Below are 19,114 nucleotides of genomic sequence, written 5' to 3' on the forward strand. Positions count from 1 at the left end.
CGTTAAATGCCTCAACTTGCCATTCTTCCTCATCCTCTTCCATTCCTCTTCTCTCCATCAGTTCTAGGATACCACTTAGCCACACTTTCCGTGTTGTTCTCCTTCCAGGATGTTGCTATAAAATACTCTCTTGGACCATCTGTCTTCGTCCATAAGCACAAACCAAACTACCTGTCTTTCTTCTGCTTTATCTGTAATACTATGATGAGACTGTCCTCTCTCTTATTTCCATATTTCATATGTGGTCAAGTTGGGGAATCCTACAGGCTCTTCTCACATGGTCAATTTCTGAAGTTCTAAGTATCTATTTATAAAGATGGTAATATTTACAACTGGCAGCTCACATCACTCATGCATAACTGAGGTATGTGGTATAGTGGCAGAGGAAGCAAATGAGTGTTAATTTCCAGGGACCCATCTGGACTCAAGCCTCCAGTGGATTAGCCACATTAATGCTGTATGTTAAAAAGTCAGCAATGGGCTGTATCTTCTTAGCCAACTGTCCAAAATGGTGCCCACCCACACGCTTAAAACTGTGTATTATGGGGCAATCTATCCCCATCTTAGCTACTGTATAGAAATACGGGGTTGCACTGCAGACATTCAGCTTAACAGAGTAATATTGCTACAAAAAGAGGGTTAAGGATTATACATGGACTAGGCTATAAAGACTGTTGCCATGATGTTTTCAGATAACACAAGTACTTCACCATAACTCTTTGTATCTTTATAAATTAATTACTTTTTTGTCTCACAGAAAACTGAAGTAACTAGATGTAGTGATATACATGACCACAACACCAGGTCCAAAGAGAATTACTACCCACAAAGAACAAGATTAAAAATGACTGTTGTTGGACATCTCTGTCACATCTTCCAACACATGAAAGGATGCTACCCAGGTACTTAAACACTCTACACATTTTAATAAAGTGTCTGCATGTCCAGATTACTTCCCTCTTCTCCACTACACATATTCAATCTTCTCAAAATTAATTTTCAAACCCCAGTTTCTGTATTCTTGCAAAAACTTCCTAAGCATATAAAATATATCCTCTTCATCGTTTGCTGCAACAACCTGATCGTCACCATAGAAAAACATATACAGACAATGGTGCCCTATTTCAATCCCCCTGCCCAAGCACTTTCTACGCCTCTGGTCCAGTGCCTTCTGCAGATACATCTTAACCTTTCTATTGGGAATGGGTTTAGATAACCCAGTTTGTTTACTAAAATTAACATAAAACCATGATTAATATTTATGCTCTTAACTGGACCTTAGATAATTCTTCAGACATGTAATAATTTATGTTGTCCTGAATCTTTGTATCAAAATGTATAACAATTTGGGAGACATGCTTTGACACACCGTGAATAGGTCTTTTAGACCCAATCAGAAACCGTCATTTGAATTCCAACAAAATTTTATTTGAAATTAATGTTGTTGTCTACAATGGTTCACAGGCATTTCACCTTGTAAGAATACGTAACAACTACATCACTAATATGATTCTGTGCGGGCACGCACGAGGCAGTTAGCCGCAAGATTTAGTTTTCTGTTAGTATCACAGATAGCGTTACGTTGCGTCCACGTCCAAATACGTATTTGTTATTCTTAACAGGTGTCTCCACTTACTACATTTGCACGATTCATGCTTTCAAGCAGTTTGGTCACAATTGTTGTTTGAAACGTGAGTGTTGTGTTTGTGGCACGTTTGCCGCTATGCGCCTTGTAATGTAAGTATTATCTATACTTGTGTTTTTCTTTTGCCTCAAGGCAATCTTGCTTTTATATTAGTATATAGTGAATATTCGAATTTAATCAAAGTTTCAATATGCAATTTTTATTACTTTTTACAACCTTGGATACTGATTTGCTACAATACATTACTTTTATAAAAACGTGTTTCATTAGCTCATAAAAGCGTGGAAATGGAGAAACAGAAGGCATTTGACAGGCACCGTCTAATTGTATGTCCTGAAGACTGAGAAAGTATTGTGAGAATTGTCAGAAGAATTACAAGAATTGTCAGAAGAAGAATTACAAGAATTACAAGAATTGTCAGAATCACATAAATCCGAGTCAGAAGAGGAAGTTATAGAAGAAGAAAACCACAGCAGTGACTCCGAACAATCAACAGAGGAAACAGATGACCACCTGATTGAAGAGGGGAGACAACAAACAGATAATTACATAGGAAAAGATAAAGAAACTATTTGGATGAGTGAACCGCTTCCTCCTCCTTCTAAAACCAAAGCCAAGAACATCCTAAAAGGTCCAAAAGCAAGTGCTGAAATTACGGAAAAAGAAATTGATGCATTTTATCTATTTATTACTGATGGGATGATTGACAACATTGTGGAAAATACAAACAGATACATCGATAATAGTATAAGAGATGAAGTTCAAGATTCAAGAGAACTAGACTGCAGAGACATCACAAAACCAGAGATAAAGGCTCTTTTAGGTGCATTATATCTAACAGGTATAAAGAATGGAGGACACACAAATTGCTGTGAACTGTGGGATGCAGATGGTACAGGAATGATTATTTTACGAGCTCTCTTCAGCTATAAACACTTTTGCTTTCTGCTTCGAGCTCACGTTTGATGACCTGGATACCTGGAATTAAAGAATGACAAACTAGCACCTATTCGGGACTTCCATCAAAAGTTTGTCAACAACTGCCTTGATAACTACAATGTCAGAGAGTTTGTCACTATTGACAAGATGTTGCATCCTTTCAGAGGATGCTGCGGATTTGCACAGTATATCCCTAATAAGCCTGCAAAATATGGGATCAAGATTTATGCCTTGTATGCTGCCACAACATTTTACACCCTGAACTTCGAAATTTACTGTGGCAAGCAGATGCCAAGACCCTATCTGAAGTCTAACAAGCCTGATGACGTTGAGCAAAGATTAGTGACACCAATTGAGAAAACAAACAGAAATCTTATGACTGACAATTGCTACAGTTGCTATCTGGCTGAAAATCTACTGGGCAAAGGTTTGACTTTCTTGGGAACTATAGAAAAAAATAAGAAGGAAATACCTCAAGAATTCCAAACAAATAAAACCTGAGAAATCCAGCAATGTCTCTTCGGTATTCAAGGCGATTATTGTATGATCTTGAATGTTCCTAAAAAGAACAAAGCTATGTTTATTGACAATGCACAGCACAAATGAAATAGATCAAGAGACTAAGAAATTGAGAGTGAATTTGGACTACAATGCTACCAAAGGAGCAGAAACTGTAGATCAGATGTGCTCATACTACAGTACTTCCAGAATAACGTGACGATGGCCACTTGCACTTTCCTACAGACATCTCGATATTGCTGGGATAAATGCAAACATTGTTTTCAAATTCAGCAATCCTGATAATAAAGAAAAAAGACAAAATCTATTTGAAACATCTTACTCGGGCCTAATGAAAGAATATCTGAATCAACGTGCATTACTTGACACGCTTCCCAAGGATATTCACACCTTCATGACTAAGTATAGGCATGAAGAAGAAAAACCAAGGAGCCAACAAAACCTGGAATTTGTTATGTGTGTGGCAGGCATAAGAACAACAGAACCAAAATAACACACATGAAATGCAAGAAAAATGTATGCATGAAACATAATGTCATAAGGTATAAAATGTGTACAATGTGAAAGTGAGCTGCAGATGGAAGTTGACTAATTTATTCACAATCATAAACAGGAGTGGGAATTTACGAACGCTGCATTTCATAATGTGTTCCCTTGTTACTTTCTTTTCACGTGGATCAGTGCAATTAAATGATATAATTAAAAGAACTATGAAGGCAATAAAGAATATCGGCTTGTTATAAATTACAATAATATACAATTGTGAAGGCAACATACAAAAAAAAGTTTATTTTTTATAGAGCCATGTAATGTTATGTTTTCTCCAATACAATTTAACTGGCAATTATATAAAGATTATTTTTCCTTAGGTTACAAATGTAATACTAACTGCTGTGTAAAAGCCGCAACGCACCCATTCATGGAAGTATGAACGGCATACCCACTGAAGGGTTAACAAAATTTTATTTGAAATTAATGTTATTGTTGTCTACAATGTTTCAGAGGCATTTCATTGTTGTAACAATATAACAACATCATTAATATGATTTTGTGCATCAATTTTCTAAGCGATGATCAGTTAGAAAGGCTTTTGAATGAGTCACATGATGAAATGGTAGAGGATCCTGTCAATGATCCTGACTTTCAAGATTTTCTTGCTGATTCAAGTGAGGAGAGTGATGTGATGCAAGGAGATGAGGGGGAGTATCATCTACAGAAACCAATGTAGTTGGAGATGTATATATTTCACATAATGATACACAGTGATCTACAAATCCTCCAGCAGAGTCAAAAGTAAGGTGAGCAGAATAAATGTAACTATTTTATGGGGATATATTATTACGTCATGTCACAGTCTAGTTACTAGTGCACAGGGCTGTCATGGTTGAGCTCCCAGGTTCAAAACTCGGTCCAGCCATAGATGATTGATTGGGTGCAGTTGCCAATTGTCTAGAAAGGTGAAAACGTCCATCATTCCTTGGGGCTTCATGGCGTATATCTTTACTTTTTACTCATTGTCAGGTTTAGGTTTTATTGTATGTCTTTGTAATTTACTTTATTGTATTGTATTTAATTATAGCTTAGTTTATTTTCCTTTATTTTACTTCTTTATTTTAGGGCTGCAAACAATCTTCGTCTTGCTCCAGAACCTACGCAGTTTGCTCTTCAACGGATTGACGAAACAAAAATATCATCATTTCCACTTTTCATAACTGAAGAGATGTTGTTAATGATTTTGAATGAAACCAACAGAGAAATGATATGCGTATCACTAGTCATATAAGAGACTTTCACTCATATTACAAGCCATGAACTGAAGGCTTGTTTGGGACTTATTATATTATATCAAATACATTAAGAGTGTATGTGTCACAATTTCTACCTTTACTGAAAAGAATGTATGTTAAACTTTCAAATGTCATTTATCAAAATGACAAATATTTTCATTCTCTGTTTTGTTATGATGTTACAGATCTAAACGAGGGTATTTGTGAAAATTTCTCTGTTCACAATAGGCTACTATCAGACATGATTAACATATCTGCAACTTCCTGGCAGATTAGAACTGTATGCCGGACAGATTCTCAAACTCGGGACCTTTGCCTTTTGCAGGCAAGTGCTTTACCAACCGAGCTACCCAATCACGACTGACAATCCGTCCTGCAGGTGAGGACCTGTCAAGTTTGGAAGGCGACCAGAGGTACTGGTGGCAGTAAAGCTGTGAGGACAGATTGTAAGTTCTGCTTTGATTGCTCATTGAGGCCAACACTCACCCACAAAAGGCAATAGTATGGAGTTTTGAGGCTCGGTCCAGTACATAATTTTAATCTGCCAGGAAGTTTCATTTTAGCACACATTCTACTGCAGAGTAGAAATTTCATTCTGGGCACACGAGCACTTCTCAGCTTGCTTTGCTTCTTTAATTTGGAAATCGTAAAATATGAACATTTTTAACTTATTGCAAGCACCAACTGTGTGTTTTGAAAAGATGAGTGATCATAGGCTGTTTAATGTCTTCAGAAATGACAACGTGAAAACTCTACTGTCCACAATGAGATCAATGCCGTAACTAAATTTTTTATTCATTATAAAATATTTGCTCTAAAATTCCCACTGTCAATATTCTAAAAATTGCATGGGATATTATTTGGACATTCTACTTGTGGAAGGTACAGACACAGTACGCAATGTTTTTTTTTTCTGTGCACTCTGTGATAAATTTTTAAGTTGCACTCAAAAGTCAAAGGATATGACAAAATATTTTAATATTTGCTCAGTAAATATAATGCACAATCAGTATTTGCGAGTCAAAATAACTATATTTTACAGTATTACAAGTGAGTGGGAAAGCAATTTTTATTTTATTTTGTTCAGGCATTTTATAACAATATTAGATATAGAAAATTCATGTGAGCTTTATGCATTTTACTCTTATTTTTCAGATTTTTCTCTCTTCTCTCTTGATTTTACTGATTTATGACATTCTTTGAATTGGACTTCCCTATAAAAATTCCACATGTGAAAAACACGGCAAAGAATCTGAAAACTTACTAGACAATGAACTAGTTGTCCACAATCTTTTTACCTTTTGAGTGTACATTTCAACAATTCAACAAAAAATCTACAGGAAGAGAGAGACTGCAGCAATCAGTACCACACAGCTAAAAAGATTTGACTTTTTCCCAACTGCTCCTCACTGAACTTGTGTAACGAGGCTAAATTTTCATGTGGACAAGGATAATCCAACAAGAGCAGCATTTAAGAAATGCAAACTGCACACTGAAAAATTGACGACTGCCATTTGAAAGCATCTGCCGAACCATGAGGTCTGTAAAGCAGACCTAAGTTCCTGAAAGAGACTAGCTGTTTGTCTTGCCCACCACTTACTGTCATACACACAACAGTATAGGGATTCCTGCAGAATGGATGTGTTGAGGACCAAGATATTTCTGCAGTAACTCAGCCAGATTTCCAACTGTAAACAGCTTTCAATCTATTTTTATAAACACCATCTTCATGTGTTTGTTTCCAAAATACATCCATCTCATTCCCGACCAATAAATGCCAATGATCCTTTCCCTACTGTATTCCCTCACTGACAATATATATCCCACAAAAAGTTCTAACCACACAAAGCTCTTATGCAGAATGTTTCACATGCAAGTTCAGACACACTTTTAACAGAAGAGGTGAAAGCAGCACTGCCACATGCTTATTTTATGTTAAGAGATGAAACGTTAAAAGCAAAGAATGTTGAAAAACTAACACTTTACACAGAAAAATCATTCCACACTGCAACTGCTCCAACTACTAACTGTAACCAAATAATACACTCAGTATGTCTCAAATTTTGTGATTGAGACTTTCGAGTACACTCATACAAACATGACTTTTTTAAATATCTACTAAAATATTTATGTAACAGAGATAGCTACAGCATATGAAACAATAGCAACTCCAGGTAGGAACATCAATTAATGTAGGAAAACCTAGGTTGCTACTTGCTGTAAAGAAGACATTAAGTTGCAGACAGACAACTAAAAGACACATTCATAAAGCTTTTGGCCATATGCCCAGTATTCCGGCCCATCTGAGAGAGCTAGTGGTCTCATGTGCACAAGGTGTATGTTTCTCTTTTGCTGATGAAGGCTGTGGCCAAAAGCTTTGTGTAGCAATCTATCTTTTCCTACATTGCAGAACATAGAGCTAACATTCTTAATAGTTCAGCTGTATGCGGTTCTATAACAGGAACGTCCGCAATCTGTGGCTTTCCAAATTGAATAAAAATTACATTATAAACATTCTAAAATTTTTGATTTTCTTCTTCAATTTCGTAGTTAAAAGAAAGCCCATAAGTACGTGACACCACAGCTTGCCCGCAGAGGGAGCTTTAAGGCAAAAAGTCTGCCCTCTCTCCAGTACTTTTGGTTTACTAGTTAATTTAGGCCTACAAAACATATATTTTACACTCTACCACACTTGAAAAGTCAAGAGAACTTGCAAATTCTTATTTTGAAAGAAATAATCCGAACTAGCTGTAGAATACTTTTATTAATAGTCGCGACCTCTTTCAAGTTAGCATGAGACGCATCCTCAGCTCATAAAGATTCTTATTAATAGATCATCGCCGAAAAGAATCACCTAAGGATGATTTCTCTACTGTCGTGAAACCGGTCGTGACTTTTATTAAAAGTCTTCTACAGAAAATGCAGATTATTTCTTTGAAAATGTGGAAGTTTGGCTACGGCTGACCACAATTTAAAATGACATGAAAATTCTTATTACTTAAAACGTATCATACAGAAGTCGAATACATTTTCCCCTGTGAAACTCATGATTAACTGACATGCAGTGTATGATTTGGGATGAAATCGCCCTACTGTTCTGCTGAATAGTTTTAAGAATTAATGAACGAAAGAATGAATAAATTAACTTTATGAAACTACTGCCTAGTTATTTCAAGCCTTCTCACGTCAAGGAATTGGTACATGTGATGGGCAAAGCACTACTAATCCTTTTGCTATTTATCATTGCAGGTTAAATATGAAGGAAATCTCATTCTTTCACAACTTTGCAATTTCGCGACAGTATATACTAAGCTAACTGCACATGGTCAGTGATGTTGAACCACCTTTGAAATCTCGGCTGCGGCGACAGACTGATCTGTAGTGCAGCCAGGCGTCTAAGTCAGTTTGCTAGATTCTAGTCCGGCTACAAGTTGGCAAAAGCTGGCCACATTGGCTAGAGTGCCAAATAAAGGATGTGGTCGTAAGTCTGACCCGTAGCTTATTCAACTATTTACCGTCGCCCCATATTTAAACGTATTTTTTCGTCATAAAACCTAAAGCTACAAGATAGATTCGGAATACGTATATCAGATAATGGTCAAGTCTTCTATAGGTATCTGTAACACTAAACCATTTATTTCTTCGAACCCAACCGCTAAAAACCCAAAAACTTCCCTTCCACATTGCAGTTTGAAAAGGAACTCCTAACCGGCAACCATTCACAGAATTACATAATATATTATGAGAAAAATAAATACGCACCACCATACATACAATTGTAGCACATAGGTCAAAACAAATCCATTATTTACATTACCTAGGATCTTCGAATTCCACAAACGCGAACGGCGGTCCTCTTCTATTCTTCAAGTCCACGAAAGTTACCTTCCCGAATTTATAAAACAAATCCTGAATATCCTTAGTACGGATGTCCGGTGGAAGATTACCCACATAAATTCGACATTCATTTCTACCGTAAGACATATCAGATTTCTCTGTATCTCCCTCCACTGTGAATATTAATAACACAATCTAAAATCCACGCGACCAAAACACTAAAATGGCGTTAAATGGCGGCCAAGTTCTCCGGCGCCAAATTGATTGTTACAACGGCTTGTTGCCAACTGTTGCAAAATGAAAATACGTTCATTTAGTCCAACGATCACTAGGCGAAAGATCGATAAAGAAAAGACTGTTGACGTTGTGTCAAACGCAACGAAGTTCCCGCGAATACAAGTTCGCTTGTTAGCCCAGTCAAAATTTGAGAATATTGTAAGAACCAACCCTAAATCGAAATTCGCTTACTGAATACATCACCGTACGGCTGATATATAACCGAGCTCTAGTGCAACTGTGAGTAATCTTCTCATTTACCCATAAAGTTTAGTAGTACTAGTATGTGTACTTGTTTTATGGTTTTCGCTTATTACAGCAATTCCTGTATCTGTTCTTTACTCAAGAATGTGTTGCTTGTTTCTAAATGTTTGCAAACTTTGACTTCCGTTTACTGATTGTGATCTACTTGACGGAAATACCTTTTTTATGATTCTAGAAACAGCCCATGAGCAGTACCGTAAAAGCAACATTTTCTGACTCCATTAAATTGAACATAAATTGGTACAGTAATGAAATTCTAATAGAGTAAAGTTTAGTGCACGTTCGGTTCCAATAGAATATGGCATGGAAAAGCATTAGTGCATCAGTAATTTTGAAGTTAGTCATATCTTTGCCATCATTTTCCGTTTTGTTTGTTAAAAATTTAACCATGTCGTCATCGAATATTGATTTGCATGGTTCCAAAACACTATCGGTGTCGACGCAAGAATGCATGTAAGTGAGAAAGCAAGAGACAGACGACGAAGAGCGCAGATTCGCAATGCATGCTGGTCTGATAGAAGACCCTGGTAGAAGACTCTAAGCTTCAGCCAATAGGGTTGCAGGAATTCAGTTTTCAATGAAGAGGATTTGCCCGCAATTGTAGGGAAGTCAATGTTGCTTAGTCTTTAAGGTATTTTGAAGGGGGAGCGTAGTTACCATTATAAATTAAAATTTGCATCTTGTGTATTGAGGACAGGATAATTTAAGGTAAGACAATTTTCTCTATTATATTTAAAATATTGGATTGTATCGTCGGTTTGTAACCGGCAGACTAGCGTCATCATTGTCATCTCCCCTATTGTTTGTTTTAGTTTCAGCATCCTAATACAGAGCTAAATTTTCACGTTCTGTCGTTATATTATGTTGCTCTACTTAGGAAACCAGGTTTAGACACTGCATCCGTAAAATGAAAGTAGATGTCTTAGTCACTTTTGACAGGTGTGAGTTTTAAATTGTAGTATGAATAAGGTTAACTTGTTGCTTCCTGCATGTGTTACTTACGACAAATAAATTGTGCATGAACTCGCATTAATAGTATGTTGTCTGCATTAATGGTGTGTTGTCGGTATTTTAATTTTCCTGTTTTAATTGTAGGCCCAGAACGATGTCTGACCGAAAAGCAGTGATAAAAAATGCTGATATGTCTGAGGAGATGCAGCAGGATGCAGTAGATTGTGCAACACAAGCATTAGAAAAATATAACATTGAAAAGGTAAGTTGTTTGAAGCGTTTGGTTTTTACTTCTGACCTCATTCAGTTAAGCGCACATGTATGAGGTAATTTTAAAAATCACGAAGTTTATGCCAAAGGTATATAAAGAGTAAAGCAGAACTGTGTTTACGAACCCATGTTAATGTGTCCCCACGTAATTAATTTGTTGATTTGGTTATCGTCTCAGAGAAAAAATCAGCAAACCACTTGGACAATGCCTGTGAAACACCTGGTGATAGCTTTACACATATATGTTCATAGTCCAAAATTTGCAAGTAGCATCCCTTTTTAGAAACAACTATCTTTAATTTGTGGGATGAGGAATGGCAAAATCATAAAGAGATTGGCCAATCCCTTTTCAAAGAACTAGTATTTTTTGTTAGAGAAATAGTGGAAACTAAAGTGTGTATAGACCAGTTGATGGGTGTGTGTTGTCATCGTCCGATAAGGAGTAAAGTATCTGACCACTGCACCACCATACTTGCATATTGATGCAAGGATTTAATAAGTTTTTGGATTTGTTGGTGGAAGCTGTTAATCGTGTTCATGTATATTCTGTAAAACTTAACATTTTACATTTGATGTAATAACATAAAATTTGCTTTTAGTTCTGAAATTCCATCAATGAAATTTTGAATGTTACCTGAATGCGTAGTGAGGGCATAAACTATTCTTCCAAAGCAATAATTTTATGTAAAGTTTGTAATGTTGCATTTGACCCACCATATTTCAGAGTTTACTAAGGAATTGCTGAGCAAGGTGGGGTGGTGCATTGGTCGAGTCATTGAATTTACATTCAATTTCTATTCCAGTAAAGGTTCCTTTTATCTAAAGTTTCACCAGGCCACTTATTGCAAATACCATGCAAGATCTTTTAAAAACAGCCAATATCCTTCTCATCTTGAAGATGTGCCCAATCTTCAATGAACTTGGTGGCAGTAAGTTAGACCCTAAAGTATATCCTTCTTAGGTGATGCAAAATATATGTACATGTAAAGCACCCAAATTCTTGCAACAGTTTTTCTATTATGTAATAAAAAGTAGAGCATTTATGTTGCCACTTAATATATGTGGAACCAATATTTTCACTTTGACAGATTGCCACAAGTTAAAATTATCTGAATCAGTTAAAAAACAGAATTTGCATATTGCCATGATGAAATGTAGTATATGTGAAGCAGATATTGGAACAGCAAATATAGATTCAGTCACCAAAGCATTATTTTGTTTGGAGATAAGGAAACACACACACCTTGAAATCTTGTAGCATAGCCCAAGATAGAGATTAGGTTGGATTGTGACAATTTGGTTGTGAATTAGCAGAGTCAACAAATTCAACTCTTACTCTCATAAAGCATATATTTTGTGACAATTTGGTTGTGAATTAGCAGAGTCAACAAATTCAACTCTTACTCTCATAAAGCACATATTCTGTGTATATTTGTTGGTTATATTTGTTTTCATTGTATTATGAAAAATACTACACCATTCTGAAAGGATCCCTGGGAATGAATGAATGAATAAATAAATGCACTAACAGATTGCATTCATATAAAATAATCTTGCGAATGTATGTATGTTGCAGAATTTGCTTTGATTACAATAAAGTTGCTTACAATTGTACAATATCATGAACATATGAATGCGTAGTATTATAACCAAAATATTTTGTGACTATCCATGTTCTGTTGTGAATAGTGATGGAAAAGTTGGGTGTTGTGCCAGAAATATAGTGTTTATTTTGCATTAAATGGAGAGTATGTTTTCAAATTTTAAATTTTTTTTTAAAGTAAATAGAGAGTGAATAACAGGCTCAAAATTGTCGTTGGTAACAGTTAAATTGTTGTAGGTAACAGTTCATTTTGTTACTTGAGCTCCACCCACCACAAACACCCCATACCTCAGGTTAACTTTCAAATTTGGTGTGCCATGTTGATCATCATAAGAAAGTCAATGACCATCCCTCCCAGTCTCAGTATCTGAGCTAGTTTTACAAAGTTTCCTCCATCTTAGGCTCAACTTCATGGTAGCCAATTGTCATTGGCAAAAATTGTGATGAGATGGATATGAGTTAGTACACTACCAAATGTGTTGCTCATGGCTGGCACTGTTCTGTATGAACTTTGTGCTCAGTGCTTATAGTTCTCAGAGATTATGTTGCTGGCTTAAGTGTTTGTGAGTTACTAAGAGTGTAGCAACAGCATCTGGGTGCCATTAAACAGTTGTAATGTACAGGAAACCATTCCTACTTTACATTTTTTGAAACAATGTAAAGCCCGGGATGGAATTACAGTAATTTTGGGAAAAGGATAAATTGCTACTTACCTCGGAAAGGAGATGTTGAACTGTAGGTAGGTACAATGAAGAAGAAGGAGGGAAAAAAAAAAAAAAATTCGGTATGTGTTAGTGGACTAGGGTCAGTAACAAAGCAGTGGGCAGTAGAGCATTAGATTTCCCATTTTGTTCAGCAGTCGGATAGTAAATGTACTGTGCAGATAAACAGGCCGTGTAGCAAATTGTATGTTGATTGGTAACAAGTATGGTGTTGAAGCTGACAGTCAAAATCAGCACTTGACAGTAGTGCCATGTGTGACAAGCTGAACAGTTTGATTGCTAATGGTGTGGCGCTCCCCTTACAATCATTGATTTTCCTTATTTCAGAATAGAAGGAAGTTCTTAGATATTTACTCTCCTTTTTGTCCAGAGTACAGCAGAAAAGTCTGTATGTAGTCACTTGGCTCTGGTTCAGACAACAGAAAGTTCAATGAAACAATTCTGGATTATATTTTGATTTCTAGTTTTGTTTGTTTGTGTGTGCATGCGTGCGCGCGTGTGTGATCGGCTGCGGATAAGTCATATACTAATTTTCTTTCTTTACTTTTTGTGTGTCCAGGACATAGCAGCTTATATTAAGAAAGAATTTGATAAGAAGTACAACCCAACGTGGCACTGCATTGTGGGCCGCAACTTTGGAAGTTATGTGACCCACGAGACACGACACTTTATCTACTTTTATTTAGGACAGGTAGCGATACTGCTGTTCAAGAGCGGGTAATTGGCAGCAGTCCGTCCTATATTTGCAAACCACATTTCCACTGGGAGAAATGCATTCATACTGTTCAAAAATTTGTAACTATTCATACTTTGCTACCTGTACGTAGAATTGTTGGTTTTGTTATATTCCATGACTTGTTTCCAAGGCAAGAATTTGTATTGAATTACATTGACAGTATTACTATTGGATTTAAAGGAAAACAAAAAAATAATTCTAAAATGTCAAAATTATTACAGTATTGGTGTTTTGCTCACTTTCTTATATAAATTTGTGACACTGCAGTTTGAGATGGGGGTTGACTACACAATAGAAGAAAATAAATGTTTTGTTTTTTGAATGCTTTGTTTCCATGAGAGTTCAAACTAAAGCTGTGCAAGATGGTTGCAGCTTTGTTCCATGATTGTGTTCATTATTAATTCTTAAGTGATATCCTTTTGAAGTATACATTCATATTTTTTGTTTTGTTTCATAGTTTACATATTCGTCCCAGTATTGTACTGTTTCTTCTTATGACTTTCCTACATAGTCATGTAAGAAGTTGAATGATCTGTGTATATGTTATAGAGTTCCATTAGCCATACTTTCCTTTTTATTTGGCAGCTCTGATGCAATTGTTTATTTAGATTACCTAAGAGGCATGTGCAGCTGTTCTTATAATCATTTCTGATGTAGCCAGTTGCTAAAAAAATTATTAAATGACTAATATATCATTAAAAATGATTTGTTCTGGCAATGCTTGTGCATTTCTTATAGAAAAGGTGTACTATTTGGAAAGCTGATCAATTTTTATTGGAAGTTTGTTGAGAGTGCTTGTAAATTCACCGCACAACATAAGTCATTTAATAGCACTCATTTGTTTCCACAGTAAAATACATGATACTGAGTGGAACTGTATTCTTTACTCTGGTTGAGTGTTTAGGTTAAAAGTTTGGTGCTCTCTAAAGTGACTCCTAAATTGTGGAGTAATGGCCACATCTATAATGTGTATTATAAAAGATATAGATGCAAATTACATTAAATTACTTATCACAAGTTTCAAAAAGTCATTTTCAAACAACCTTTTATACCTTTATTACTTTCTTTTAATTACACATTTAGGTTTTGAATCCAGAATGTATTGCAACCACCCCGAAAGTCAAATTCTCGTATGTAACACAAGAGAAGCCAGCGTTTTCAATAATGGTCTTGAACGCATCCTGTGCAGAAGACAGAAAAAAAATATATAAGATACGCAATAAAACAGACGTGTACATCTTAAATTTAAGTCTTCACAAATTTCCACATCTGGTTCAAAGATTTTTGAAAACTACTGACACAAATTATAAAAAGTACACAATACACTTGTACACACAATACACTATATGTATATTGTGTAATTGGTATTGTTTTGCATTTCTGTTGAGCTTACCTGAGAGGGGAACTGCCGGATGCTTTCAACAAGGTATTGATATGGTTTCCATTGGCCAGCTATGAGTTGCCCCATTACTGGTATTACTTGGAAAGAGTACTGGTCATATGCCCTGAAAGAGAAAATTTAATATCATTGATTTTTCAGGTGCACATCCTCACAGTATTTGTAAACAGGAATCTACATTAAACCTGTCTTTGATAAAGTGATTCCAATGCTTGACAGGAAATGTTAATGCGCACTGTGAGTTTTAAGTATGAGCCATCAACCTATGACATGAAAACTTGTAAGCATGTGTGTGCTACAAGCTGAAATAACACTTGAGCAGAATCATGAAGTCTGTGTTTTGTAGGTGTCTGTTACTGACAATTAACCACATAAGCATCAGTTGCACTTGTCATAAGCATCACTGAAGACAATCTCGATATCACCACTGATAATTGTGAATGCAAAGAAAGTAAGATTCAGACAACACGCAAATGGACATCTTTGGTGAAGGAAAGGGGGAAAAAGGGGCAGGTGTTACTAACAGGGTGAAAAGAAATCTTTATGGAAATAATAGTATGTTACAAAACAAAATCCTCACTAGCCTTGTTTAATCACACAGTAGTTTGTACAGAATTCAGGATTGATTGAGCTCTCTCTGTACTCATTCATTGTGTCTGTGCACTTGGCATGGTCCATGCAACTGTTACACTTCGTGTCTTGCTTTTTCTGTTCAGTTGGTTCCCACTGCTAAACAATAAAATACACATTAAGTGGTCTTCCTAATTTCTCATGGAACTTCCATTGGAAGAATCAGTCCCTCTATTTTATTTGGTTTTCTTAAAGAGTCATTTTACTTTGAGTATGTGTTGTTAGGTACTGTCAATTGAAAAGTAGCATGTCAATCAGCAAGACTGCTCTTTTTAGGCCAGCGTATGGTGTTTCGTTCATATAAATAATACATCTGGTCTTGCCTATGTATCCCGCATGTAAAAATTGGTTGCTGTTTGCTGATGTGGATTTGTCACCATATAACTAATCTCTCATTTATCCCATTTTCTGATCATACATTTGCTAACATCAAGCAGTATGTTTATAATTCAGTTTTACATATACAGTTTCCATGGTGGTGTTACTCCTTGTTAACCCTATTGTACCAGTGTAGTGTGTTTTCAGATTGAAAAAGGTTTTATGTGATGCAAAGCTACTGTAATACTCTTTAAAAGAAAAAACCAATGCACAACGAAAGGGTTATTCGAATGTGCTGGAAATTTTTAGATGTGACGTACATGTAGACACACACATTATAATTTCAGATTGGCTGATTTATTCAAGAGAAAGAACTGTTTGAGGTGGGTCCCATCACTGAAGACAGTTCTAGTCCAGTCAATGAGATTCCAGGCCGTGATCGGCTGCAAAAATGTTGCCAGAAGTGTGTGGTGGGATCCAAACCTGACTGCCATGCACCATATGGCCTGACAGCCAGGAGTGATGGTCTGGGAGCCATCTCATTTCATAACATGACCGCTTTAGTTGTCATCTGCGCACCCTTCCAGCACAGCAGTACATAGACTATACGCCTAGTTTTGTTGTCATCATGGTGCAAGCCATCAAGAGTTTCTGTGCCTTGTCTTCGTGCTTGCCAAGCCCTTCCTTTGCCAGCAAGGTCACCACATCTCATCCTAATTGAGAACATTTCAAGCATTATGGGAAGGGCCCTCCATCCAGCTCACGATTTTAATGATCTAACACACCAATTGGACAGAATTTGACAAGATGTCTCTCAGGAGGACATCTAACGACATTAATCAACACCAACCTGAATAACTGCTTGCGTTTGGGCCAGAGATGGACCAACGCATTATTGACTTGCTCCATTTGTGAAGCTCCTTTCTCTTGAATAAGAGGTCCAAATTTTCTGAAATTGTAACATTTGTTTGTCAGTAAATGTACGTCACATCTACTGATTTCCGTCCCATTCTAACAATTCCTTCATGGCGGGTCTTTCTCCTCTCCCCCCCCCCCCCCCCCCCCCCCCCCCCCCCCCCCCCTCTGAGTGTAATTGATCACACGAGGGATGGCCAACATGCATCTTCTCCTTCAACAAATATAAAAGAACCGTTTCAGCATAAGATTTATTGTGAAGCAGACCCGTGTGCATAATACACTTATTTTTAAAGCCATCTGTGTTATTCAGCAAGTACATTTTAGTGCCTTTTGCTTGGTATAATAGTCTACAGGACAATCTTCCTCTCCTGAGTATCATTGATTCATCTAAAGATAAGTCTCTTCGTGGGTAAAGATGCCCTCAGTTGCTAAATATTCTTTGCGCAATAATACTGTGCGAAAGTATGAGGCCAAAATTAGCACAATATTATTGTGCACTGTCTAGCCAGGATGTATCAGTTGGAACTCTTACCTTCGCAGTGAACAAGCCTGCACTGAACTTGCATGTATTGGCATTCCAGTCGCTGCATTACAAAGAGGAAGCAGCAGTGGAGGCAGCTTGGTGGCATTCTACTCATGGCCATACTAACATGTTAAGAGAACTTGCTGCAGTACCAGGTGACTATCGATATTTTTTATGGGTGCACAATAAATGTTTCAACAGATTGGTGACCTTCATACACTAGTCGGATTTCACTTTCCACAATGCTGAAATATCTTTATAACTGAAAAAGGCATATTATTGTAGAGAATAGATAGGTAGTGCTGTTAGTTTCAGTACTAAATAATTAAAGCTCCTGGTGCGAACAAATAAGCAGTTGCAGTGTTATTTCCTTGCATTTAAACACTTTGTCATTGCTTTATCAGTTGTTCACATGTCTGCAGATCACGAAATCATGGGAGGAACTGCTGTTGATAGCCACTATCACCCTTACACAATACAGTACATTGGACAAGTGTGATCTTCTTTACTGCAATGACAGCCATGTGGCCACAGAAGGCAGCTCTGCTGCGCCGCTGGTGGCCGAGGAGCAGCCAATGTGTGAAAGCTCTGCTGTAGTCTGATATATTGCACAATACAGTGGGCCCCTTAATACACATCACATTTTGTTGTTAAAATAATTTAGTTTGTCATGTTTTGTATAATCAATCATCTGCTTTTGTGGGTAATGGCTGTAGATTTTTAGCAAAAAAATCATCATATGTATTTTGGCACAGAGGAGGAGCTTCTTTCCAGTAATCGAACAGATTTCACATTATCCATTTGTAATGAAATCCCCAAAAAGACAAATATTTTATCTATACTAATATATTTTCATCTACAAATTGTAGGCCCATTCTTGTATGAACACTCAGAAATATATTCACAACATTGTTATTCGTTTCATCAGCTATACAATGGAGTATATCATAGGTAAGTAGTAGACTAAAGAAATCCATTGGCATATTTGTTAATAAGATGAATAAGTAAACATTTTCATTTTGCAAGGGATAATACTAAATATCCTGTGGTTCATCATGCTACTAAGTGTCACCTGAGTTTGTAATTTCTGCCAGTAAGGGTTCTTAATACTCAACAATTTCATCACTATCATTGTCTGTATCTTCCAGCTATGCACCATCATCATGAAACTTGTTTGAAAGCTCTGCTCCCATACTACTATGAATGACAAGTTCCTGCATTCTCAAGAGTCCAGCTGTTCACCTCGGAATCTTTATTAGCCAACCCAAAGTCACTTTTCTAATACAAACATTAACTGACTGGCAGTAGGTCCTGGTGTCAGTTGATTAGCAGCCATTTCGAACAATGAATGTCACACATGACTTAGCACAAGAAAACTGTGCCCAGAGACTTTGTTGTTTCTACAAACACGTCTTCACATCTGGATAACACATCTGAGGTGCACTCACTCTTAAGAATTTGCTGCACTGGCTTGTTAATTATGATAAATTTGTAAGTGGTGACAGCATTAGGTTGAAGGCTCGTGTTGACACGAGAGTTAGCAGCAAACATATCACTTGACAGACCTTTAAGTGTTTTATAATAAACAAAAACACATTCTATCTTTTCAGGGATCTGCCTGATGTACTATTGTAGTTCATTAGTTAACACATTCACGTCATTGCCCATGACCCTCCAGGCAAGAGTTCCATATGTGTTTGTACCAAACAAATTAAGTGTACCTTCAACTCATGAACGTGATTACCCATGCAGCCAATACAACAAATTGTAAATGGGG

The 19,114-nt window shown here is 36.7% G+C and overlaps 3 protein-coding genes across 4 annotated transcripts in view; 1 reads left to right on the plus strand and 2 right to left on the minus strand.

Annotated features, from left to right (window-relative positions):
• LOC124711850 (serine/arginine-rich splicing factor 1A) overlaps window positions 1–9,000 on the minus strand; it is an 82,271-nt gene extending 73,271 nt beyond the window's left edge. Inside the window, exon 1 of the mRNA XM_047242076.1 lies at window positions 8,708–9,000. Coding sequence (XP_047098032.1) covers window positions 8,708–8,874 — 167 coding nt within the window. The 5' untranslated portion in view covers window positions 8,875–9,000. The remainder of the gene's footprint in view (window positions 1–8,707) is intronic.
• An 87-nt stretch (window positions 9,001–9,087) lies between these two features.
• On the plus strand, window positions 9,088–14,566 carry LOC124711851 (dynein light chain 1, cytoplasmic). 2 transcript variants are annotated; one of them, XM_047242079.1, is made up of 3 exons: window positions 9,088–9,243; window positions 10,363–10,480; window positions 13,373–14,566. In XM_047242079.1, exons 2-3 carry the CDS (start codon window positions 10,373–10,375, stop codon window positions 13,532–13,534), a joined length of 270 nt encoding a protein of 89 aa, XP_047098035.1. In that variant the 5' UTR covers window positions 9,088–9,243; window positions 10,363–10,372; the 3' UTR covers window positions 13,535–14,566. The 2 variants fall into 2 exon arrangements, with proteins under 2 accessions (XP_047098035.1, XP_047098034.1); XM_047242078.1 differs by lacking the exon at window positions 9,088–9,243 and adding an exon at window positions 9,803–9,975.
• Window positions 14,567–14,577: 11 nt separating this feature from the next.
• LOC124711849 (2-methoxy-6-polyprenyl-1,4-benzoquinol methylase, mitochondrial) overlaps window positions 14,578–19,114 on the minus strand; it is a 189,235-nt gene continuing 184,698 nt past the window's right edge. Inside the window, exons 4-5 of the mRNA XM_047242075.1 lie at window positions 14,943–15,054; window positions 14,578–14,730 (exon numbers count right to left, since the gene is read on the minus strand). Of these exons, the coding sequence (XP_047098031.1) occupies window positions 14,629–14,730; window positions 14,943–15,054 (214 nt within the window). The 3' untranslated portion in view covers window positions 14,578–14,628. The remainder of the gene's footprint in view (window positions 14,731–14,942; window positions 15,055–19,114) is intronic.

This window comes from Schistocerca piceifrons, chromosome 8, assembly GCF_021461385.2.
Source record: "Schistocerca piceifrons isolate TAMUIC-IGC-003096 chromosome 8, iqSchPice1.1, whole genome shotgun sequence".
NCBI classification, from domain to species: Eukaryota; Metazoa; Arthropoda; class Insecta; order Orthoptera; family Acrididae; genus Schistocerca; species Schistocerca piceifrons.

Bases quoted from the DNA above. Each gene is read 5' to 3' on its own strand.
- LOC124711851 (XM_047242079.1), top strand. From the start codon at position 10,373: ATGTCTGACCGAAAAGCAGTGATAAAAAATGCTGATATGTCTGAGGAG. The intron at 10,481-13,372 runs GTAAGTTGTTTG...TTGTGTGTCCAG, and splicing joins AAAAATATAACATTGAAAAG to GACATAGCAGCTTATATTAA.